Source organism: Xyrauchen texanus, chromosome 17 (genome assembly GCF_025860055.1).
Source record: "Xyrauchen texanus isolate HMW12.3.18 chromosome 17, RBS_HiC_50CHRs, whole genome shotgun sequence".
Taxonomy (NCBI): Eukaryota; Metazoa; Chordata; class Actinopteri; order Cypriniformes; family Catostomidae; genus Xyrauchen; species Xyrauchen texanus.
This window is the reverse complement of record NC_068292.1, coordinates 17,503,231-17,528,864: the sequence shown is the minus strand read 5'-3', so window position 1 is coordinate 17,528,864 and position 25,634 is coordinate 17,503,231. Positions and strand designations below refer to the sequence as shown.

At 36.5% G+C, this 25,634-nt stretch overlaps 1 protein-coding gene across 1 annotated transcript; it reads left to right on the top strand.

Annotated features, from left to right (window-relative positions):
- Window positions 1–306: 306 nt before the first annotated feature.
- skap2 (src kinase associated phosphoprotein 2) lies at window positions 307–23,992 on the top strand. The gene is made up of 13 exons (XM_052146378.1): window positions 307–390; window positions 853–958; window positions 1,063–1,088; window positions 2,477–2,575; window positions 4,385–4,465; window positions 4,558–4,641; window positions 4,726–4,850; window positions 6,605–6,668; window positions 11,525–11,656; window positions 11,866–11,943; window positions 15,116–15,231; window positions 23,443–23,545; window positions 23,706–23,992. The coding sequence occupies exons 1-12, from the start codon at window positions 351–353 to the stop codon at window positions 23,533–23,535; spliced, it is 1,044 nt and encodes a 347-aa protein (XP_052002338.1). The 5' UTR covers window positions 307–350; the 3' UTR covers window positions 23,536–23,545; window positions 23,706–23,992.
- The last annotated feature ends 1,642 nt before the right edge of the window (window positions 23,993–25,634 follow it).

The following is a 25,634-nucleotide window of genomic DNA, read 5'->3' as shown; positions in this document are numbered from 1 at the left end:
TTTGCCTAATCTTTCCCATCTCTCTCACGTGCTAATGAAACAACAAAGGCAAATATGATCAACTTCACATAATGAAATGAATATGAAAGGAATAATTCAATAAAGATTTCAAGCGAAACTAGTGTGTACATTGTTCAGTGAATTATTCCAGCCAAATATCTGGATAAGGGAACATGTGATTGCCCAGTGCACAGTTTGAAGTGTTTCTCCCTGAGCAAAAGTGATAAATAATGCTGTCTAATTTGAATAGTGGTTTGGCAGAGGAGGTTATTACCTCTTCCGTATCTCTCAGTCCACTTCAAACTTCCGTGTTTCGAAGGCTATGGTACTGGGTCAAGCTGTGTATCACAATGAGATCCATCCCGGAAGACCTAACGACACTCATTGCAGGTACTATCGCAATGTCTGGATAATACTTGATAACGTCCATGTGTTGCTTTCGGGTTTTGCTTTCGGGTCTGATGTTACAGCATCTAGATTGATTGCTGTTTATACTTCGCTTAAAAGAGGAAGTTTCGTCCACCGATGGACGTTGTGAATATTTCCCTTTAACTAGACTTTCTTTACTTAATTTTAACGCGAGCATATCTTTACAGTTTTAACATTGTTTGAATGATTTAGGTAATTCTGCAATAAAAGGGGAGACTGATGTTGTTTTGATGAAACTGCTTTTAAGATATAGTTTGTTCTTAGTTATTGGGTAGGAAGTCTATCGGTAGCATAATAGCCCCGGATTGCAATCCTTTTAATACAATTGTGCTTTTTAATGTGACATGCACCTGTTTGAATACGTAAACACTTTAGAAATAAGAGGGGATGATTTGCTATTCACTGAACAGTGTGTTTTCTCAGATCTGGAAAACTTTTTGACGGATGATCTTAAAGGGGAGAATCTGAGCAAGAAAGCAAAAGAGAAAAAGGATGCCTTTATCAAGCGGATTAAAGAAGTGAAATCGAGGTACACTAGAATGTGCTAATGTAGTCATTACCGTAATGATTTTTTTTGTGACGTTGAAATATGCTCATATAGTATTCAACATATCCAAACGATCTCTGTTACAGCTACTCTCAGGATTTCAAGGATGAACGTAAGTGTTGATGTGCTTGTGATTATATGTATGTTTCCTGGGGGAGGGGCCTCAACAGAAGAATGGCCCTGTGTGTGAAACATAGTTAATCGCATGTGTGGTTCAGTCTATCCTGTTGCAACATTATGTAGAAAAATCCTTCATACAGCTAACATGACTCATTATGAATTTTGAGAACATGTAGGCCTATGCATCTTATATGATATACATTGTTGCAACTAACACATTTATTATTATTCTCATTGTGGTAACACAGAAAAGCACATACAGACTTTGCCCAGTTCAGCTTAGTGTTTCTTTGAAATAATTTTCACCCAAAACTGAAAAGTCTCTCATAATTTACTCCCCCTCATGCCACCCCAGATGTGTATGACTGTCTTTCTTGAGCAGAACACAAATTAAGATATTTAGAAGAACATCTCAGCTCTGTAGGTCCTCACAATGCAAGTGAATGGAGGCCTGAACTTTGAAGCTCCAAAAAGCATATATAGGCAGCATAAAAGTAATCCATAAGACTGTAATTGTTAAATCAACGTATTCAGAAGCAAGATGATAAGTGTGGGTGAGAAACAGATCAATATTGAAGTCCTTTTTTAATAAATCTCCACCTTTGACTAGTAGGTGTTGATATGCACCAAGAATGCGAATCGACATAAAACAAAGGAAGAATGTGAAAGTGAAAGTGAAGATTTATAGTAAAAATAACTTCTTTTGATCTTTACCTCACCCACACCTATCATATAGCTTCTGAAGACATCAACATTCTGCCTTTATGTGCTTTTGGAGCTACAAAGTTTCGGTCACCATTCACTATTTGTGTTCTACAGAAGAAAAAAGGGTGAGTAAATGATAGAGAATTTTTTTTTTCAGTGAACTAGTAGGGTTGGGATTGGTTTAGCACTTGTAGGCACTGAAACCCATGCACCGTTATACCATTTCACTGTGACCAGGAAACAAGTTTGTTTGTTCATGTTCAACATTATGCAACACACATTTTCAAAATACTTGCTTGTTTCTGGTGTGATCAGTTTGATCTATAATCTTTATGAAATTGTCAGGAAACTGTCTTGTGTCAAAGGTGCACTGTTTACCCTCTGTATTCCTCAAATATCCAACATCTATGCAAAGTGACTCTTGAATATCTAGGCAACATGGCTGAGTGCCACTCAATGCTCCATGCAACTGGAGAAAAAGCAAACAAACATGCCTCACCTCCTGGGCACCATATCCAAATTCCTATGCTATCAGATATCCCTGTATCCAAGCAACATATATAATATCTGGTGTAGAGAATCTTGTTGACATGTGTCTTTCTGGTTGAGGGTTGAATATATGTGGCCTTCTAGCTGCCTCTGTTTGTGGATGCTGATGAAGACTCTGTTGTTTAGGAGATGAAGAGTTCACCGAGCTTGACGAGATGGACACCAATAACGATGGCGGATCTCTGCACTCAGAGCAGACTGACAGGGATGATAGTGCTTATGATGGTGAGTAGAGATTTGAGGGGCTGATTGCAATGTTAAATGCATACAAGAGGAACCTAGTAGCTTAGCTTAAAATAACAGATAACAACTGCACTCATTAATTCTCTAATGGAATCCCAATGGAATTGCGAGTATGCAAACCATGATCATGCATTTATTTTAATTAACGAAGCTATAATATCTTCGTCAATTGATATCCACCATGCACAACAACAATTTTTACTGTACATAAATTTCAATTCACATTAACAAAAAAATCCCCTTTTGTTCACTGGTTATGAATAAACCACTTGACATCTATTCTGCAGCCTCAGTTGTCATAACGGTATCATTGTGGCAGTCCTTTGTCATTTCCTGTCTAGAATATTTTAGTAGTGGTAGGAGAACACAAAAGCTGAATGAGGTGCTTGAAAGACTGATGCAACCCGGCAACAGGCTCAGGAACAGTTTGAAGGCACAGACGTCAAGGGTTTAGTTCTCTTTTGTCTCTGAGCAAATGGTTTATGGTCTGTAGATCAGACAATGCTGCCCACAGCCAATGTCAATTCAGGCTCCTGTTTAATAAGCCTCTGCTATATGAAATGTGTTGGTAGAATTTGAACACCAGTAAATCCAGTTCATCCAACTCATTTTGAGTTGTGAAACATTTGATTATTGCATTCCGAAGCTCACAGAGTTACATCAGGATTTAGGGTAGGCTTTCAGAATGCTGGCTGGAAGTGGTTTGTGTGTATTGTGTGTGTGTGTATGTGTGTGTGTGTGTGTGTATGCATGGGAGGAAAAGGTTTACTGCTCTAGTTCAATCATGTGTTTTATAGGTCATTTTTCCCTGTGCCTGCCAGAGAGAACAGCTGCACAGCCTAAACATGAGGCCGAAGCCTTTTTAGCTACACTGCATATCCTAGACCTAGACCAATCAAAACCACACTTCGAGATGAACCAAAAAAGCTATTTGGGCATATTTGCATATGCACGGTTTTGCACAAATGCATTGTAGGTAAGGCAAGTGAAGTAATGAGTTTTTGCGTAATGCTGCTATCCAGGAAAATAAAGAGTTTGTTGTTTAATTAGAATATAATAAAAGCAAAAGCGTGTTTTCAGATTTTAATTTTTTTTGTGGACTCTTTAGCAACCACAGTAGCTATGTTTAAAATCAGCATTACATGGACAAAGTTAGTTATACAATGAAATGGGTGCTCGTAGCACATGGTATGCTTTGTGATCTTTAATTTCCTTCTGGTGAGTTTATTGTGTAATAAGATAAGTGTGAAAATCAAAGCCAAGCTCTGATGTATTTTCAATATCCTAAATGTTTTCTTACGTGAATATCCATATTTCCTTTGCCAATTCTTTGACATTGTTTTACATGACCAGATTTAACAGAAATCAACTCTAGCTCTGAAGGCTTTCAGTTTGCTTTTCACAGTCAGCATGTGTTATGCTCCCTTGACACCTCTTTTTACATAATTGCAAACATTCCACAATTGCCAGTGTCATTCATAACACCTCCGCTCTCACACTCATTCAGTAATGCAATGGTAATGTGTACACAAGAGAGGGGAGGGCAGAGTAAACGAGAAGGGAGGTTTGCTTTGAAAACAGAGCATGCATCTGTTTCACATACTGGTGTACCTGAAAAAAGAAAAACGGTGCATGAAACCCTATCCCGTCCACCAAGGTTTGAATTCCTTCTTACCTGCTAACAATTGATTTGGAAACCTGAAGGGCAGAATTAGTTCCCTTTAGGAACGGCACTGTTAGATATAAATAAGCATGAACTGTTTTCTAATTTCTTGTGTTTGTTTGGATCAGGAGTTCAGCAGTCTCCCCCGGTGGCAGCTCAGGACCTTCCATCCATTTTAAAGAGTGGCTACCTGGAGAAACGCAGGAAAGGTACTGTAGGTACTGGAACCACACACAGATTCTGCAGAAAACATTTTGAACACTTTAAAACAAACTGTGTCCTCCTTTTTTCACACATATAGATCACAGTTTCTTTGGCAATGAGTGGCAGAAGAGATGGTGTGCCATAAGCAACAACGTATTCTACTACTATGGTGGTGAAAAAGGTAATACAGCTACCATTTATAATTAAATGTGTTGTGGGCGAGTCTGATGAGTCAATAATCTGCAATATTGTTTCATATCACTAGATAAACAGCAGAAGGGAGAGGTTAATATTGTTGGCTACAATGTCAAGATGAACAACAATCTGCGGAAAGATGCTAAGCGAGATTGTTGCTTTGAGATCTCTGCTCCAGACAAGCGTGTATATCAGGTTAGTCTCCTCTTATACCAAGTAAGAACATGTAGTATGTTTTCTTATTTTTCGTATATATATATATATATATATATATATATATATATATATATATATATATATATATACACACATATATATATATATATATATATATACACATATATATATATATTAGGGCTGTGAATCAATGAAAACATTTTAACTAATGAATCGCACAGTATTCTGTGATTAATCATAAATATATTTACTTAAACTTTGTCTTGAACTTGCAAGAAATTTATTTTTCATCATTTATGTTTATTATTTAAATATTTACTTGTTAAATGTTCAGTTTTTTAAGTTAGAGTTAACACGTTTTTACAGGTATAAATCTTTGATACACTTATATGCCATAAAATCTGTGGACATGTATTTAAAAATTGGGCAGAATCTTCTGGCATTTTCCAGTGGACTTTATTTAATAATAGGATCAAATGGGCAGATTCAATTCAAATAAAACTTTATTGGGAAGAAATTCAAGAAAAATGTAAGTGTACATTGCCAAAGCATTATGAGACACTACAAATACAGATATAAAACATATTGAATGCTGATGTTTAATTTGCTGAAGTTTAAAATCTCAAAACCATTGTTTTTTCTGACTGCCGTTCAGTCTCTATACAAGTATAATTGGCTCCAGGTCCTTCTCAGTCTCTGTCATGCTGGGTCTATCTCAGATGGTTTCGCTTTTGACACTAGTTCAGATGCAAGTGGGTGAGCATTTTCGGCCAATGCGAAGAGATACAGTATGGCAACTTGCCTGTATCTCGCACGCCAGGTTCACCGCTTGCGGGTGAGGTTTCCATTTTCCGGACAGTAAATCCACTTCTGTGTTTATTATGCCATGGAGAGGTGTCACTCGTAATGAATTAGCAAGCACTGCTCCACAAAATCAGTTTCTGTGGATGTGTAGTTCAGTCAAGCGTGCACCTCCTGAAAATGTATTTTAGATGCAGAAAGTGGGGAAAAGCATGTACAATGGTATCCGGGTTGTTCCTGGCAGGCAGCAGATGCCCTAACTCAGCCCCCACCCTGCTGAGCCTGTTAGGCTCAGTAGCCTGCCATGAACAACTCGGGACAGCTTTCTTCTGTCGTGGTAAGTTTCAGAAAAACGGATACTGCATTTAACAAAAACATTTTAACGCCTTAAAAATATTAATCACTGAAATTAATGTGCAAAATTTCCCAGCCCTAATATATACAGTATATGACTTACATATATATATAAATATATTTAAGCAAGAGTGCGATATGGCCCTACATCAGCACTGCTGTGATTTGGCCGCAGACAGAATATATAATTTTTCTCAGATCATTTTCAATTTCTTTTCAATCACTTTTCTTTTATCAATTATCAATTGCTTTTAGCCAACTGGTGTCAAGGGAATTTTTAGGGGATGTACAGTAAGAAGTCAGTTCCCTAAGTTCCCAGAGGTGTCCTAGCAGAGTAACCACAGGTGTAATTCTACTATGGACATTTTCCACAAAATTTTACAACCAGAAAGTGTCCAAATTCTTTTTGTTCTAATCTAATGTTAGATCATTTAAAAACTTAACAAACTACTTTTTGTTAAATGTTGTGTGTTTGTGCAATATTTCTTTAAAATATATTTAACTTGTTTGATATTCAAAAGGGTTATCTGTCTCTCCCTCTGTTTAATTTCTCACCCTTTCTGTCTGTTTTATTGATTTCCTTTTCCTATTTTCCCCTCTTATGCTCATTTCTACAGTTTTGTGCTGCCTCTGAGAAAGATGCTAAAGATTGGGTGGAGCAAATTGACTTTTTGATCAAAGGTAAAACTGTACATCCAAACACAGAGGTGGGTAGAGTAGCCAAAAACTGTACTCAAGTAAAAGTACAATTACATTAAAAAAGAATTACTCAAGTAGAAGTAAAAGTACTAACATAAATAATTACTTGAGTAAGAGTAAGAAAGTATCCAATTCAAAGTGTACTCAAGTAGTGAGTAACTTGTTACTTTCACAAATGAAATAATAGACATTAACTCCCCTATATTCCATTACATAATACACATTGAACATGTATTACAGAATTATTATTGTTATTATTGGAAATTCTGTCATCATTCACGATCATGTTGTTCCAAACCCATATTATTTTCTACCATCCATGCAACATGAAGTAGATATTAGACAGAATGTTTGCCTGAGTCTTTATTTACTTTCAGGGAATATTTTCTAATATATCTAATATTTTTGTTTCTCCATATTTTGAAAGTGAATGGTGAGCGAGACTGTCAGTCAATAACTTTCTTTCTAACTCATATTGTGTTCCACATAATACAAAGCATCACACTGGTTTGGAACACATGAGGGTAGGGAAATAATGACAGAATATAAAAATTATGGCTGAGCTATCAATTAAAAGGGATAGTTCACCCCAAAATTGACAATTCTCTCATCATTTACTCACCATCACGCCATCCCAGATGAGTATGACTTTCTTTCTTCTGCAGAAAACAAATTAAGATTTTTATAAGAATATTTTAGCTCTGTAGGCCTAAATTTTGATGCTCTAAAAAGCACATAAAGGCAGCATAAAAGTAATCCATAAGACTCCAGTTGTTAAATGCATGCCTTCAGAAGTGATATGATAGGTGTGGGTGAGAAACAGGTCAATATTAGTCCTTTTTTGATAGACATTATTCTCCCTGCCCAGCAGGGGGTGATATGCAAAGAAGAATGTGAATCACCAAAAACATAGAAGAAGAAGAATGTGAAAGTGATTTGTTTCTCATCCACACATTCTTATACCACATCACTTCTGAAGATACTGATTTAACCACTGGAGTCTTATGGATTACTTTCATGCTGACTTATGTGATTTTGTTTAGCTTTAAAATGTTAACACCCATTCACTTGCATTGCATGGACCTACAGAGCTGAGAAATTATTCTAAAAATCTTAATTTGAATTCAGCAGATGAAAGAAAGTCATACACATCTGGGGTGGCATGAGGGTGAGTAAATAATGAGAATGTAAATTTTTTGGTGAACTCTCCCTTTAAGGGCTCTTGTCAGACTTGGATGAAAGGACATTGTATATAATGCTGAAATATAAACCAAAGCAAGATCATGCTTTATTAATGCCTTCTTTCGCTATTTCATAGCTTTTAACCTGTTGATATGCAATTTCATCGCACTCAGGAGTGACGTCACTCTGCTTACATTTACAATATAATTTACAGTCTATAAACGTAATTAATGTTAACAAATTATACATCTTTTATGGGGATCAACATTGATATCCGATCTCTGTTTCACGTTAGCAATGCTCCAGAAACAGCAATTTAGTTATTTGTGCCAGGAGTACAAATGAAAACATGCAATATCAAAACGGGACTTCATACCTTTTTTATGAAAATGCTATCGCCAGATGAATCCAGTTCGCCACACTTGGGTCGACTGTCCATGTCAAACGTTCATTTAAAAACATCCAATAGCACTTTTTGTCCATAAAAGTGATAAATCAGAGAAATTGATATATTCTCCATTGTTTACATGAGATCTCGCCTGAAAGAATTACCCTTTGTCATTGTTCTTCAACAAACTATGCAATCTGAGCAGCAATCATGTTGTAAATCTGTATATTATCTTATATATTAGTATATAATATATATTAGTCCCATAAACAAAATGAGCCTGTCTCCAAAGTCTATTTTTAAAAATGCGGCGTAGTTTTATTCAGAATAACCGAGCAGTGCTGTCAGATTTTGTGTCGTCTTGAAAGGCGGAGCCTTAAATTTACTCTGTACACTTCCAGTGATTTTACAGAGAAAAAAGCTTGCAGGAACCTCATTATTTGTTAGATCATCTTCCAATTTGAAATGTAACTTCTTCAGAATTGTGACTTTGAGAACATTGTGTTTCTGGGTTGTCTTGGCACATTTATTATAGTTTTTTAGATTATAAAAACAAATTCAGCACAAAATATTTCCATTACTATAAACTTCAGCTTCTCTAACTTTAAAAGAAAACAACATATATTAATTCTGAAATAAAGCCCAAAGTATCATCTTTCAAAAGATACTACAACTGTGTCCATACTCCAAAGGGTCCTCCAGTAAATACAACCATTTAAGTTCAGGTATGTCATTTTCATGGTTTGTGCTCAAAAAGGGGTTGCTTATCAACAGGTTAAAGTCCTGCATGGATTCTTATTTCATTGTAGTTCAGTTTTCAGTGTCGAAATAATTTAGATAATGAGTTCTGTACAGCAGGACCGCCGCTCTCTAAATGCAGAGTATGCAGCCTGGGTAGGGCACCAACCTCTGTCGCGGAACACTCACTTTGTCTGAAACCGCCAGTTTGAGTGTCCGACATTTAGTAGGATTGTCTGAATTCTGAGTGAGCCACTCGTTCCTTACTTTTCTTCACTCATTATTACCCACCATTTTGAGTGTACATTTGATGTCCACTCGATGATGGTTAATTGCCTACATTTCACCACGGGGAAGACGTACGAGCTGGGAGTTTACTGCTTCCTTCACTCCTGCAATGTTTTATTTCATGCAGAATGTGTGAAATCATTACTTGATTAAAATAACATAATAACATAATAACATATAGAGAGACAAAACATACAGATGCATTTTAAAATGTACTTTTTATTGTTCAAATGTGTTTCCTCTTTATATTAACACACAGTATATATTAAAATGACAAACAGAATGAAGATTTATTGTATTCATATATTATTTCATAAGAATATCAAGTAAGGCCCAAATAATTGTGAAAGTTCATATGTAATATTGTTTCTGTGACAGTCCGAGCGATCTGACGCTTTGTGCATCTGTCAGCATCCGAATTCACTCTCTAATTTCATTCACTCACTGCTGACATATAGTGAACTAAACTGCCATTCTCTATCAGGGTTAGGGAGTAACGAGATACAAGTAACGAGAATACATATTTAAAATACAATATATAAGTAAATGTAATCCACTACAGTTACAATTTAAATAATAGGTAATTAGAATAAAGTTACATTAAAAAAGAATTGTGATTACTTTACAATTTATTGTAATTTTTTAAATGTAATATTTAGTCACATTTACACAAATAAATTATTTGAACAGAGGTGAAACACTTTCTTATGATGTGTTACATTCATACGAGTAATGAAAGTAAGTTTGGAGCAGAAGAAATAGAAATAAAACTTGTGTAAATTGTCAGCTTTACACTAAGCTAAAATGTTTTTTCTACCTATTTTACACGCACATGTTACCAGACACAATCATAAATTCACTTTGGATCATAATTCATTTTTTCTAGTAGGACCTTTTGATATTAGGGCAAAAATCATATTCTTGGTAATAATTGTGGTATTATTTTCCTGTAAAATATCTAAAAATCCTTAAAACAAGATAAATTTGATTTCTCTTGTTTAGAAACAACACTGCATGATGTTTATGTATTTCAGAGAATGTATTTTAACATGTGTATTTTGTTTTACTGTACTGAGTTTTTATAGTCAAAACAAGTGAAAAAAATCTACCAGTGCTGAAGACGTAATCCAAAATATTTAGAATAAGTTACTGACCTTGAGTAATCTAACAGAATACATTACAAATGACATTTTACAGCATGTAATCTGTAGTGGAATACTTTTCAAAAGTAACCCATTTCAGAAGTAACCCTACCAACCCTGTTGCCCTATATATTGCCACTATATAGGATATAGTGAACGAGTGAACGATTTCGGACAGAGCCACTCTCTTCGCCATATGATCGCCTTGAAGCCCTCGCAGAAATGCTGTCTGTTCACACTCCAGTTGTCAGTCATACGAACAGCAGAGCAAAGGCATTTATTTACACTTAACTTGGATGTTTACATGGATTTATACAGTGTATCCTCCTGAAGTAGATGCGATAGTTTTCAGTACCCCCATGAGGGCGTGGGGTAAATGCTGAAATACTGCTCATGACATGCTTGTGCGGGAAAAAGCGCACTGATATATTATATATTACTGCACTGATTTAAAAATGTACTCTTAAAAACGGATGTTATAAGAGCCCAGTTACATTATCACCCTGAAAATTACCATCACATTCACACAGAAAAGCCAGAGTTAGAATTAGAGCCAAAACTTACCTCAGCATGCTGCTTTAAATTGATTTTAATCTTGAATTAACCACTTGTCTTGGTGTTAAATGAAGCATTGCATGACAAACTATAATTTTTTCACTATGTGGAGTGAAGAATGTGTTTCACTTTGAAGAGTTTAATGCTACAACAGTGATGACTTGAGTGACAGTCTGTGACAGCGCGCGCAGCTGTGCGAATTTCCGCTGTCGTAAAAGTCCCATTCAATAATCTCTCAATAAATTATGCATTAATTAAAATTAAACCAGGAATTTAACGTCAGGAACGCCGCCCATTGGAAAGAAGTAAAAATTTCGATTAGAAATGTACTTGAGTGAGAGTAAAAGTACCCACTTTAAAAACCTACTCTAAAAGTATTTTCCCCTAAAAAGTTACTCAAGTAAATGTAACAGAGTAAATGTAGTGCGTTGCTACCCACCTCTGTCCACATAACACTGCCCATTCTGTTGGTTCCTAACTTGGCTCAGCAAGGGTCAAATTTTACACAGATACATCATGTTTTATGTATTTGTTTTCCTACTCAGACATGGATGGAATCATTCCTGAAGATGAAGAGGAGTATGATGACTGCTTGCCATCAAGCTCATCATCCAGGACTGTGACCTCATCACCCATGGGTGCTGCTATAGATGATGACATCTATGAAGAACTCCCTGGTTTGCCACTTTACTTCATATTTGTTCAATTATTTGTCAATCTGATTGATTGAATTTGATTTATTGATTTTGTTTCGAATGAATGTTCATGTAAAAATATTTTGTGGAGGATCCTCCTATGGATCTGGTGGATAATGGTAATAGAAAGACAATAGAAATGTTCGGATATTTCATTGCCGTAACTGGAATATGTATTCTCTCCCTCTCAGATGAAGATGTACCCCAGCCGCCTAAAGCACTAGTAACCCTGGCCAACAAACCCCCACCACCATCCACCCCAGTTACAGGTAATTACCACTGGGTCATCCCCTACCTGCCCTTGCAGTCCCTTAACATCAGACAGACTCCAAGATCTGCCTATGTGGCTATCATTTGTCTCGGTAACTTTTTTTAAATCTTTAAGGGGGACAAAAGGGGGGACAAAAAGTGGGAGTGGATTGCATCAGCAGCGTGGGAGATCCGTGTTCGGATAATGGGTAGAAACCAGGAAGTAATCACGCTCGTGTCATCCGTTACAAGCATTATTCGGAGGTTGCATTTCTCTCTCTAACAGTTTTACTCCACTTTGGTTGGGTTTAGGTTTGGGATTTGGGTTGGGGTTACCGTTTATAAAACATGCTTTGCTCTTCAACTGTACAGACAGTAATACAGTGAAAAATCTCACTTTTGGCACCCAACAGTGGACAACACACCCAGAAAATGGAGCTCACAGGTGCACATATGCTCGACAATTTACCTAAAGTAAATTCAACCTGTTTCCAATTTCACTGCGAGATCAGTCTTTTTTTGCGTGATCTGAGTTAAAGAAGCACAATTGCCAAAATATAATTGTCATTTTACTGCTGATTTTAATCTTGACAAACCATTGTGGAAATTTCAGCCTTTCCCCATTCAAGTAGATATGAGCTGAACTTTTATGTTGCTTGGGCTTGTATCCATAGGAATGAGCTGACAAGGAGTATTTCCAGGATGGCGGCTGAGTGGACTGACTTACTTTAAAAGTATTTTTTAATTAAATGCATCTAAATGTAGGGTTGTGCATAGTTAGTATAGCTAAATACATTTCTTATTAACCTTTATAAGGTTAGGGAACAGATTTCTTTGTCATTGACTCCCAAGGCCACGAGTAAGATTAGTAAAATTCAATATGAAAAAAGACAATATGATCTTGATTACATTGAATACAGGTTCAATTGCAATGAGGATGAACATGGTTTGTATTGACTGAAATCACTCTGATATGTTTATGCACTTGATGGCTTTCCATTTGTCATATTCAGCAGCCTAATACAATATTTGGCTCTGTGCTTGTTCCATGTGCCTGGTAGTCACAATTCTGCGATTTTATTATATATATGTATTTTTTTTATACCTTTATGAAATACCTTTATACCTTTCCCATTCAGCCTTTTGATGTAATTTTGATGATTGCTCAAAATTATTTTATTATTAAGGAATTTTTTTTCTTTGTTTTTACTTTTACTAGCATGATAAACAAATCTGGATACCGTGTTGGGTTGCCACTTAATGTTCAATATTAAATCTGGGTCCTGAAGCAAAATCAGTTGAGAACCAGTGGTCTACACCACAGGAATCAGCTGTCTACATGAGCCTTTGCCCATACTAGTTGAGATTTCCTTTTCGTTTAAGTTTACATTTGCTTTATGCAGATTTAATGTGTCGTTTATTCAAGTTATGTTATTTAGTTTAAAATAATTTGGGTAAATGGTGGGACAAAATCTTTCATAAATAAAAGAATATTCTTGATATTGTCACAGTTATTATTTTAAACTGTTTTTGGGCAGAAGTGAATATTCTTTCTCTGTGTGAGGGAAGCCTGTATCCTGCAGAGTGATGGGCACTGGGCAAGGGTTGGTAGACACTGGCAGGAAGCTGACTCAATTGGTGCACTGTGGCCCACCATGGCCCTCTGCTCCAAGCACACAGCACAGGACGTCCTGCTGACAGCAACGATGGCTGAGGCAGGATCTTGTGACAGATGCTCTGATGAGGAGGCCAGCTAGAGAACTAGAGAGAGCCATAATGGTGGTGAAACTACAGGTTTTCCTGTAAAGCTTTCATGATCCAGGATAGTGAGATCATTACATGAATTTCCTTGATCAATTGCTGTAAATGAACTGAATAGTGCTTGTTGTCATTTTATAATATTTATTTATTTATTTTTAAGGTGGACCACTGATGCCAGGTTGTTTTAAGATGCAGCTCTGAATAAAATGTTAACGTAGCAGTGGGCAAGATTATATTTAGAAAATAATTAAAATAATCTGCCAAATCAGCATTCTTGGGTATCTACCAGTAAAAATGTCTGTAGCAAGATATTTACCTTTAGGGGTATTTTTATGTGAACGGCACTCACGGTGCTGCTTTGTCTGACAGCTTTAGGCCTGACTGTGTTTTTATGTTAAAACAGCACAGATGAGTAAATATTTCTTTTGCTGGATATGAAAACGCTCTCAAAATCTGCTGAAGGGCAGTTTAAAGAAATTAATATGGTACATTGAAAGAAATAACTGAAAGAAAAATCTTTGTAACTCAGCCCAAGGTTAAATCCACCAAAAGCTAAATGCATCCAAGGAATAATTATCCAGTTATGTTCAAGGACAATTTTGTGACGTCACAAAAGAGTAAAAATATGGTCACTTTAAACAAATATAGCTTGTTATATCGCATGCATTACAGCATGATGCTGCTCAAATGTGGAGTCCTTATTAGAGGCTATATTACATGAGCTACAACTTGGCTATATATATACTCTCTGCTGCCTACTAGTGGACAGTTCTGAGCCAGAAAAACACTAACACCAAACCACAAACACATTTAAGAATAATACTTGAACCAAACCTATAAACAGGGTTGTGAGGGTTACTTTTGAAATGTATTCCTCTACAGATTACAGAATACATGCTGTAAAATGTAATTTGTAACTTATTCTGTTAGATTACTCAAGATCAGTAACGTATTCTAAATACTTTGGATTACGTCTTCAGCACTGGTAGATTTTTTTCACTTGTTTTTGACTATAAAAACTCTGCCAGTACAGTAAGACAAAATACACATGTTAAAAATACATTCTCTGAAAAACATAAATATCTTATGCAGTGTTGTTTCTAAACAAGATAAATATAAATTGTCAGTACTTCTTTCTTTCTTTCTTTCTTTCTTCATCAGTAGTTTATTTCTTACCTTTTTCTTCATCAGTTCATTGTTTCTTTATTTCTTTTTCAGTACTTTCTTATCTTTGTGAGTAGTTTTTTTGTCTGTAGTTATATTTGCCAGTTATTTACTTTATTTCTTTCCTTATTGGTCAGTACTTCTTTCTTTCTTTCTTTCTTCATCATCAGTAGTTTTTCCATTCTTCGTCATTATTTTCTTTCTTTCTTTGTCTCTTTATTTTTTTGGGTGACAAGTGACTTTATCTTTTATATTTTCCCCCTGCAGCAGTGAGCAAGAGTACAGACTATGCAAACTACTTCCAGGGGTTGTGGGATTGTGCCAGTGACCACCCTGATGAACTGTCCTTCAAGAGGGGAGACAGCATCTACATCCTCAGCAAGGTAAGAGAGCCAGTGTCCTGGAATATTCCAGACCCGATGCAGTAGTCACAAACCATGTGATTATTGACATAAATAATAAAGTATTAGGTCATGTTTATTTCCCTGCATTTGCTTCCCTCTCATTCTCTCAGATATAATTTTACAAAAAAAAAAAAAAAAGAACATGAAATCACATTCTGTTAAATAAATATGTTGTGATGTCTGGATGACATATATCAGTCTCACATGCTCAGCAGAGGGGAGCCTAAATGTGGAAGCTAAATACTCCCTCGCCCTATGCACAGTGATGGGATTAGTCTTGTCACTACAGAAACCATTTTAGCACTCTTGGCCCTGAGCAGAGCAGTCTGGCAGCCAGAGGCATTCTGTCACCTGTCTCCATGTCTGCCCACTGCATGTGTGTGAACTTGTGCATTTGGGTATTTCAGTATTGGAAGACGGCTTAATGCCATGTTCAGTGAAGGGCAACCGTATGCAGACCTTTTGCATTAAACTTCTCAGCCAGTCACTATTTATGGCTCTAATGGCAATCCGTGTTCTCAGGAAACACTGAATCCACCTCTGTATTCATACCAGGTGTGGTAGAGAAGTGTACTTGGTTAAAAACTTCCCCACCTGTCATCTCCGATGCGTAAGCAGTCTGTGCAGATCTGTGGACTGCCCATGTGGTTTGTACCTGAGTAACAGAATTAGATCGATACCTCTAAAAGCTCATTGACACAAGTTTGGCTTTTTCTGTTATCTTAGTCTAAGTGACTTGTTTTCAGTCATAACTTTTTAACAGGCATTAACTATACAAAATGGAGTTATGTTGGACAACCAGCTTAACCAAATTTTGTTGGTGAACAACATGGCTATACTAGCCCACCTAATAAACCAGTACTGTCCAATTTAAACAAGCCTAGAAATTCATGCTGATCTTAGCCGGTCTTTTCAGAAGGGTAATGTGATCCATTACATAACGGGGCAAGTTCAGATCTTCAGAAGTGATTACATATGAAAGAAGCCAACAAAAAAGAACTGCTGAAGGCAGCTTTCCATAACTTTAGCCCATTTATTTATATTAATTTCACCAGAGGTGCAGCAATGTGCAGTAGCAAGATAATGTATCTTCAGGAGAAACTGAGATGACATCCCAATTTCACCAGTGGCTAAAAATCCATAATTTCTAATGGATATATAAAGCATGCCAATGGGGAAATTATCTCATTCTGTTAAAAGTCAGCAGGCTGTCAGAACATGACAGAATGTGGTCTGAATGGAATCCAGAGGTGATTGCCAAATTAGAGCAATTCTGCCATCTAGTGGCTTCAACTGGCGAGGCAGCAAAATACAAATTGTTTTTGGAATAGTTTGTGTGTGTGTGTGTGTTGCATTGTTTTTTTAATTTCCAGACAAACCTCCATTAAATAATCAAATATATAAATATAAATGAAATATAATAATGATTATGTATGTATAAACCTGTAACATAACACAATACATAGAAAATGTCCTGAGATGTACCAAGTGATGCTTGGAAAGTACCATTCGGCACAGTCCAATGATGCTTTGGCCTGTTTGTGCCATTTTAATGGATATTGCACAGATTGGTTTACTACGAGTATTGCAGGCACTCTTTTGTAGCATTGCCCCTTCCCCCTGCCTGCTTCCTCCAGCCGGGCTTGTGGATGACCGTAAAGCTAGTGTGGGTTTAGTGTCCAGCTGTGGCTCTGAGGCCATTCAGAGCAGTCTGGGGAACAATCCAGTGGGGCTATTAGTGGCCTACCTCTTTCCCCTTGGCCATGCAGCAGCTGCAGGTTTAACATCCCACCCCCTTTCCATTTACCCCGCTGTCCAGACCCTCAGCAACTCTGAAAGGGTATTGACCATCAGACCAGGGGGAGGTGTCAGGGCCCTAAATCATGCACACCACACTCTCCCCTTTTCAAATCAAGGCAGTGTGTTGTGTGCTGTAAATGATGCTTGGTCAAAATAGTGTGTCACATGGTCTGTCTGGGGTCCAAAAGCATCATAACAATCACAGTCAGCCTCATGTTAGAGCTGAGCAAAGATCCCCCTCATTTCAGTCTCAATCATATACCTATTTGCATAAGCAGGACTTATATATGATTCATCTCAAATTGATTATTACTTAAATAATATTTTCAAATCTTTGAATGACCAATTGCCAACTGCAGCTCCAATTAGAGTGAAAACAGGTAAACTGGGACAACTGGTAAAGTTTACTAATCTATCATTATATGTATATATTTCCAAATTAATATATATATAATATAAATATGTATTCCTATTACTTGTGTTTCGTTACTCCCCAACCCATACACACATATATACACATACAGTGCATATATATATATATATATATATATATATATACATACAGTGCATATATATAGGGTTGGGGAGTAACAAAATATAAGTAACGGGATTATGTATTTAAAATACAAAATATAAGTAAATGTAATCCACTACAGTTACAATTTAAATCATTGGTCATTAGAATACAGTTACATTTCAAAATGTATTTTGATTACTGAAGAGATTACTTTGCATTTTATTGTCATTTGTTTCATTTAATATTTAGTCCTTTCAGATGAAAAACATTTATACATATAAATGATGTGATCCAAAGTGCATTTGAACAGCAGTGAAACACTTTCTTATGATGTGTTACATTCACACGATCAGACAGAGAATTAAGATTGAAGTAAGATTGGAGCAGAAGAAATATAAATAAACCTTGTGTGCATTGTCATCTTTATGCTGAAGAAGTAATCCAAAGTATTTATAATGCGTGAATAACCTTGAATAATCTAACGGAATATGTTACAAACGACATTTTACAACATGTATTCTGTAAACTGTAGAGGAATACATTTCAACCCTCCCAACCCTGTATTTGTATGTATATATTTTTTTCAACTTGTCCCTCGTTTATTTAATAAAAAATTAAATAAAAAAAATTGTGGTTACAGTAAAGCAACTACACAATGGAAGTGAATGGGGCCTGTCCATAAACATTCAAATACACACTGTTTCAAATGATAACCACAAGATGTTAACATTATACATATTAACATGATTTTAGTGTGACATAAATGCTTACTAGCCTTATCAGTATAGTTACAGTATATCCAGGATAATGACACATGCCAGTAAACACAATAAGTGATCTTGTGGCTATCTTGTGAAACAGTGTGCATTTTGTAATTTATGGACTGGCCCCATTCACTTTCATTGTATGTGCCTTACTGTAACCTTGATTTTTAAATGAACAAGGGAGGAGTCAAAATATAATCAACATTATGCTATAAATTGTTGTTGATAGAGCTAAACATTTACTGAACCCAGAATATCCCTTTAATTCTAAACTATAGAATGACTGCAACACTGGGATGAGGTATGTTAATGTAACCATATGGACCACATTTTAAATCTATGGAATAGGCCCCCAGATACCTTGCACATCATGCAGTCAGCTTCCATAAATGGGTGTTGCATAGACACAAATAGTTGTTCCCTGTGAGTGTGCATATGTGTGTGGGCATGTAGTCAGTGTGTGAGGTCTGCATTGCTTTCATGTTGCAGTCTTATTTGTCACATTCGCCTCTTAATCTACCCCTCCTGCGTGCCCAGATACACACACACACACACACACACACACACACACACACACACACACACACACACACACACACACACACACACACACACACACACACACACTTACATATACTCACACACTCAGGAAGACTTGATTATTGGGGCAGCCCTAAGCACTAGGCACTGGGCCTGTCAATGAGGTGTGTCTGTATCAAAGGGCAGCTACAGGAAGCTTCCCCTTCACCCCTTCACATATGCATTTCCTGTCTCATTTCACACAGTTCAGACAACTGTGCTGACCTATATTTGGCCGCCTGTGTGGGATATGGTGCAACTTGCTCTTCAACACTCTAGTTCAATTTTTGCTTTTAGCTACTCCTACAGTTCAGCAATGCCAATTATGTGCAGAATGGGATTATGCTTTGTTCAGACTGCATATAAATCCAAGTACATTTTCAAATCAGATTTTTAGGAAGTGATGAAATCAGATCTGTACGTTTAGATAGGGTTGTCAATATCCGATATATCTACACTGATTGCCATAGCAATGACTTAAACATCAGCACAGTGCCAAAAGTCATACTAGATCTGTCATTATGGAAAGAGAGGATGGAAGACAAAAAATCTGTTCTATGCTCATGTCCATTAAGTCATCCCACGCATTATAATATTTACAAATAAAGAATATCCTTTGTCCAGCACTGCTCATTCGTCATTCAAAACACAATGAATACCACATTCAAAAGTGCATTCAGATATGGATGTACAGTATGTAGACACTACCGAGGTCCTTTTGAAAAAAAAAAGACACTTGATATCCGATCCAGCCCTGTATATATGCACTGTATATATATATTGGCATTAAAATGTTATGTTTGGAAAAACATCAAATAGACTTTGATCCACTACAGTTACAATTGAAATCATTGGTCATTAGAATACAGTTACATTCAAACATTATTTTGATTACTGAAGTGATTACTTTACAATTTATTGTCATTTGTTTCATTTAATATTTAGTCCTTTCAGATGAAAACATTTACACAAATAAATTATGCAATCCAAAGTGCATTTGAACAGCGGTGAAACACTTTCTTATGATGTGTTACATTCATACGAGTAATGAAAGTAAGTTTGGAGCAGAAGAAATAGAAATAAAACTTGTGTAAATTGTCAGCTTTACACTAAGCTAAAATGTTTTTTCTAGCTATTTTACACGCAAATGTTACCAGACACAATCATAAATTCACTTTGGATCATAATTAATTTTTTCTAGTAGGACCTTTTGATATTAGTGCAAAAATCATATTCTTGATAATATTTTTTGTATTGTTTTCCTGTAAAAGTATCAAAAAATCCGTAAAACAAGATAAATTTGATTTATCTTGTTTAGAAACAACACTGCATGATATTTATGTTTTTCAGAGAATGTATTTTTAACATACTGGCAGACGTTACTGACCTTGAGTAATCTAACAGAATAAGTTACAAACAAATTACATTTTACAGCATGTATTCTGTAATCTGTAGAGGAATACATTTCAAAAGTAACCCTCCCAACCCTGTATAAGCAATATCACATGAGGAGGAGTGATATATGGCCCTACATCACAATACCTACGGCACTTAGCTTGCGGCCGAATCAGAGCAGTGCTGATTTAGGGCTATAGAGCACGATTTTGAGTGTTATATTACTTATATAAAACAGTTCATATTTTAAATTTTTTTTTGGAAAAACTGAATACGGTCATAAAAAAGTATTTGTGCATAAAACTACTTTCTTATGCCACAGATCAAAATCCGCTGTTGCTGGTTCACACCAAATAATGCGTCCAGACCTCTCAAAAACATCACTTTAGAACTAGTATCATGGCTTGGGCTGTTATTGTATGAACAAGGTTGTTTGTGTGTGTGTGTGTGTATGTGTGTTTGAGATAGAGGGAGAGGGAGAGGGAGAGAGGGAGAGGGAGAGAGGGGGAGAGATGAGCGTGTGCGATCACCTGTTGCCACTCCCAAGCAGAGACCTGTCTGGCCAGACAGAGCCTTAGAGTATATGAGTAATACAAATACTTTAGTATATAAATAGTATATACTGCAAATATATATATATATATAATTGTATTATTTCTAATCCAGTGGTGCTCTGCCAGGGGGCCAGGCATGACTGGGGGGTGGGGGGGGGGTTCTTTTATAAAGATGGTTGAGAAGTTTACAGCAGAAGTTCCAGAGGAAAAATCTTAGCCTATATTGGGGGCCTTTGAATATTTTGTCGGACAATGGGGGGTCTTGGGAGTCAAAAAGGTTGAGAACCAAGTGTCTATTCGAAACTTGACTAAATTTTCAAGAAGCATTTATTTACATCGTTTTACATCTACAGTCTCTTTCCACATTGCATTTCAGAAATGATTTTCCTTTTCTTTTCATTCTTGTGTTTGTGGTGTGCACATGCCCTCTTTGAGGACCGTTTGTGGTGTAGAGATGCTCTCCATTACAGTGTGTATGTGTCTGCAGAAACTGTCAGAAGCTGCATAACCAGACCTCTGTTTTATCGACAGATAAGTGCACGGAGACAGTAAGAGGGTTGCTGGCCAGAGCCATACAATATACATTATACAGCAGGAATCATTTAGGCTGTCAAGGTCAAGTAGGGGCCCACAAACTTCATATTTAACTTCAGCAGGGGCATGATTAAAACCTCATTGCTCTTTCTGTATCATAGAGAGAGATTTTCCCCCTGGACAGTAAGAATAAAGATGAAGGTTGAAGAGCATGAAGAGTCTTGTCAGCCTCAGGGAGATCAAAGACTTGAATGATAGAGAGGAGTTGGGCTATAAACATCAGCCAACACTCATTGCACTGGATTAAGATGTCTCAGGGATACACTGCCGTGCAAAGGCAAATAGCAGTACATTTGAATCAAAATTGAGTAATGAACGCAATCAATCATGTCTGTATGATCTGTTCTGTGACTGATGGGTTTGGCTCAACATTGCTCAGATATAAAGAAAACAAAAGGAGAATGTTGCAGTATAGCGACAAAATCCACACTTAAACCAAGTACCTTTTGAAGCCTTTTTTCTTGGTTTTACTGTTGCTGACCATTCTTTCAAAGTATAAAAAACGAAACCCTGTTTATGTAAGAAAATTTGGAAAAGGGAAGCAGTGGTTGCAATATATATTTAATTAACATTTTTTCAGTAAGGCATGTGTTTTCAGCAGGAAGCCATTGCAAAATTAATATTTGTCAGTTTATTATTTATTTATTTTTGCAGCATATTTACCACAAAATGGTGCATTTACACAGCATACAGAATTGCAGAAATGACAGAAGTTTAAGGCTGCACTGATGCTGCATTTCATATACACAGAACCAAAACAACACCAGAGCCTCCTTATATATACAGAATATACCTGTATATACAGTGTGTGTGTGTGTGTGTGTGTGTGTGTGTGTGTGTGTATGTGTATATATATATATATATATATATATATATAGTTAGTTCCGGTCCTCAAATCTGATTGGATGAGAGACGTTCCATGAGTACTGATGTCTCAGTACATCAGCACTCAGACGTTTCACTGTGTGTATTACACCGCGTGTGTGTGTATATATATATATATATATATATATTATACAGTTTGCATATACCTTTTATACTTATATTTTAGTATTGCTTTTGTTCAGCATCTGTATTCACAAAGAATTTGTGGTGGCATTCAACCTGCTCGTCTTAACAAGTCTTAACAATGAAATCCATCACCTGTCTTGGATATTATGCATGCATCCAAAAGCATCTCCTCTAAAGGTCTGGGAAATGGAGCTTTCCTGAAATTTTATGTAGAGCTCAGACAGCTTCAATGCTTGCATGTTCTAATCCAGTCCTCACTTCCTCACTGCATTCTCCTTTTCAAAAAAGAAAAATACACTGTGGCTTGACAGATATTTGCCTCAGTATATAACTCTTTAGATTAGAAAACATCTGTGAGAAACAGAGTATCGTGGATGTGGAGAAAACACAGGATTTTGTGGCTTTGAAGTGAATGGCACTCTGTGATCTGTTTGCAATTATGGAATACAGAAAACGATAGGGAGTGAAAAGGGAAACAAAGACAGATAGAGTCATCTTATCGTTATGGTTATCTATTCCACGAGCTCGAGAAGAGCTGATCTCAGTAGATCTGTATGTAAAGAACAGGACTCTGTACTCTGGCTTATAAATCATTTGTACTTCATACAAATTATATGGCTGTTCACATTCTCTTGTGTAATCTTTATAGGTCCTGTGGGCCATGTGTCCTTGAGTTGGCCTTGGAAAATCAGAGGGAAAGGAGGACATAGGGAGGGGTGGAAAAAAATTGTGCAGAGGGATAAGAGACAGTATGGGAAGAAAATGAGGCAAAACCTGAAGATGAACGGGTCAATGAACTATAAATATTGGCAGTTTTCATTCCCCTAGGCATTGACCTATAAGATTTGACCTTGCTGATTGTGACACCGCTCTGATTGGTTTGTTGCAACAGTGAGTAAGTTTAATGAACGCTGCTGTGCTGCTTCACCCAAACTCTAGTTAGTATGTGTCATCGGCTTTTCTGTGTTTTCCACAGGAGTATGACACCTTCGGCTGGTGGGTGGGGGAGATGAAAGGAGCTATCGGAATCGTGCCAAAGGAGTATCTTCTGGAATTGTATGCTCTGTAAGGGACTTGAGGTGAGCAAATTATCCTGGAATGTTACCCAAGCATATCTAATCTAATTCTCACGCAAACAGGAAACATACATTGATTTGTCTAATTTTTTTTTTAAATGCCTGACATATCTAAGCTGTTATTTTGATGTAGTTTTATAACATGTTTTAGTTTTTTTTCTAGAGACCCCTTGATGGCCTGCTGTTGTAGCTTCATGCACTGCCATGTTTCACAAACCACTGTCTGTTGCACTGTTTCTATCATTCTGTATAAGATATAAAGCACACTGCATCAAAAAGTGATTGTAAAATATATGCAACGAAAGATGTGAGTAGATGTGATGCTTTAAAGCTATTTAATCCACATGTGCTCCAATATTTTATATGAATTATTGAGTGAAATAAAAAAAACATTCATTCAAGGGCATAAATGCTTCATAAATATGTTGTAAGTGTTGTGTAAATGAAATAAACGCTTATGTGTTAATGGTGTCTCTTAAGCCTTTATTGAAGCTGATTGAATTGAATGTGGCCACCAGGTGGCAGCAGTTTACAAGTGTTCATGTCAAGCTTTGCAGCAGATTATTTCAATACAGATGTGGAATGTCTGTATTTGAGACTGCAGCACTGGCAGATGATGTTTTTTTTTCTGTCATCATTTTTACACAGAAAGATGTTTTTCAACACAGACTGTCAGTGTTGTTTGTACATATGATCAGAATGTACCAGGATGTTGCAAACCGACTGGAAACAAAATGTCTGACCTTTTTATGCAGAAACATAACAAACAAATCAAATAGCATTTATTCAGATGTGAAATTAATTACCTGGTGCAGGAGAACTGTTTGGCATATCGTAATGTCTCTTCATGGTCCATGCACTCCGCTGTGTTGACATCCACAAATATCTGGGCACTGAAGTGAGAAACTTAATTAAAACACATGTCAGGCTGTTACCTTCTCGGCCCAAATGAATTGTTACTATTAACATATTAACTCGTTCAACCAAGCTTCACACAATAAATACTAAAGACATTTTAATTCGCTCATGACATAATCCTAAATAATATTGCAGTTGATGGACAAAAAGACCAACTGTTTAAATTGAGTGACATAAGAGCAATCTCAACCAAATCTCTTAACATGGTATGTTTAAGTTTATTTATTTATTTTCTACCCTTTTCTTCCCAATTTTTGGAATGCCCAATTCACACTACTTACTAGGTCCTTGTGGTGCGATTACTCACCTTAATCCGGGTGGCATAGGACAAGTCTCAGTTGCCTCCACGGAGACTCACAGCATGTGGAGGCTCATGCTCCTCTCCGCGATCCACACACACTTTACCACACACCCCACTGAGAGCAAGAACCACTTAATCGCGACCACGAGGAGGTTACACCTGACTACCCTTTGTCACCAATTTGGTTGCTTAGGAGACCTGGCTGGAGTTATTCAGCACACCCTGGATTCAAACTCACAACTCCAGGGGTGCTAGTCAGTGTCAATATTTGCTGAGATACCCAGGCCAGGTTTATTTTCAAGATTTTAGGTTCTCCCTGATTTGAGAATACGGTCTTACCTAGTTTCTGATGTTTCTTATTTATTTTCCAGTAAAAAAATATCTAAAACTAAAATAATTACTTTAGAAGCAAATTTGAATACGATTTTCATACTTGTTGTCAGAGAATATGCAAGATATTCGTGTTTGTAGCATTTAGAAAATGTATTTATTTTCATACCTAATTAAAAAACGAAATAAACATAATTTTAGTTATATTCTCTAAAACACACTTTTTTTTTTATCTTGAAATTTGATCTTATTTTAAAAGGTATTTTCACTGAAAAACATGACAAAAATACTGATGAAGATAATTATTTGTGCAGTGTTGGCCACATCCTGATTTATTTTGTTTAAATGTACAGTTCAATCAAGTAATGAATCATTATCAATGCATTATTAATGAAAGAATAAATTCAGGGATTGTGATATGCTGTTTTTAAAACTCTTAAGGCTGTGCTTCCTGATAAAGTTCTGAGAAATGATTGCATGGATGAAATCTGGAACAGTGACTCTGATTGAATTTGTCCAGTCTGTGAATCAGCACTAATGAAG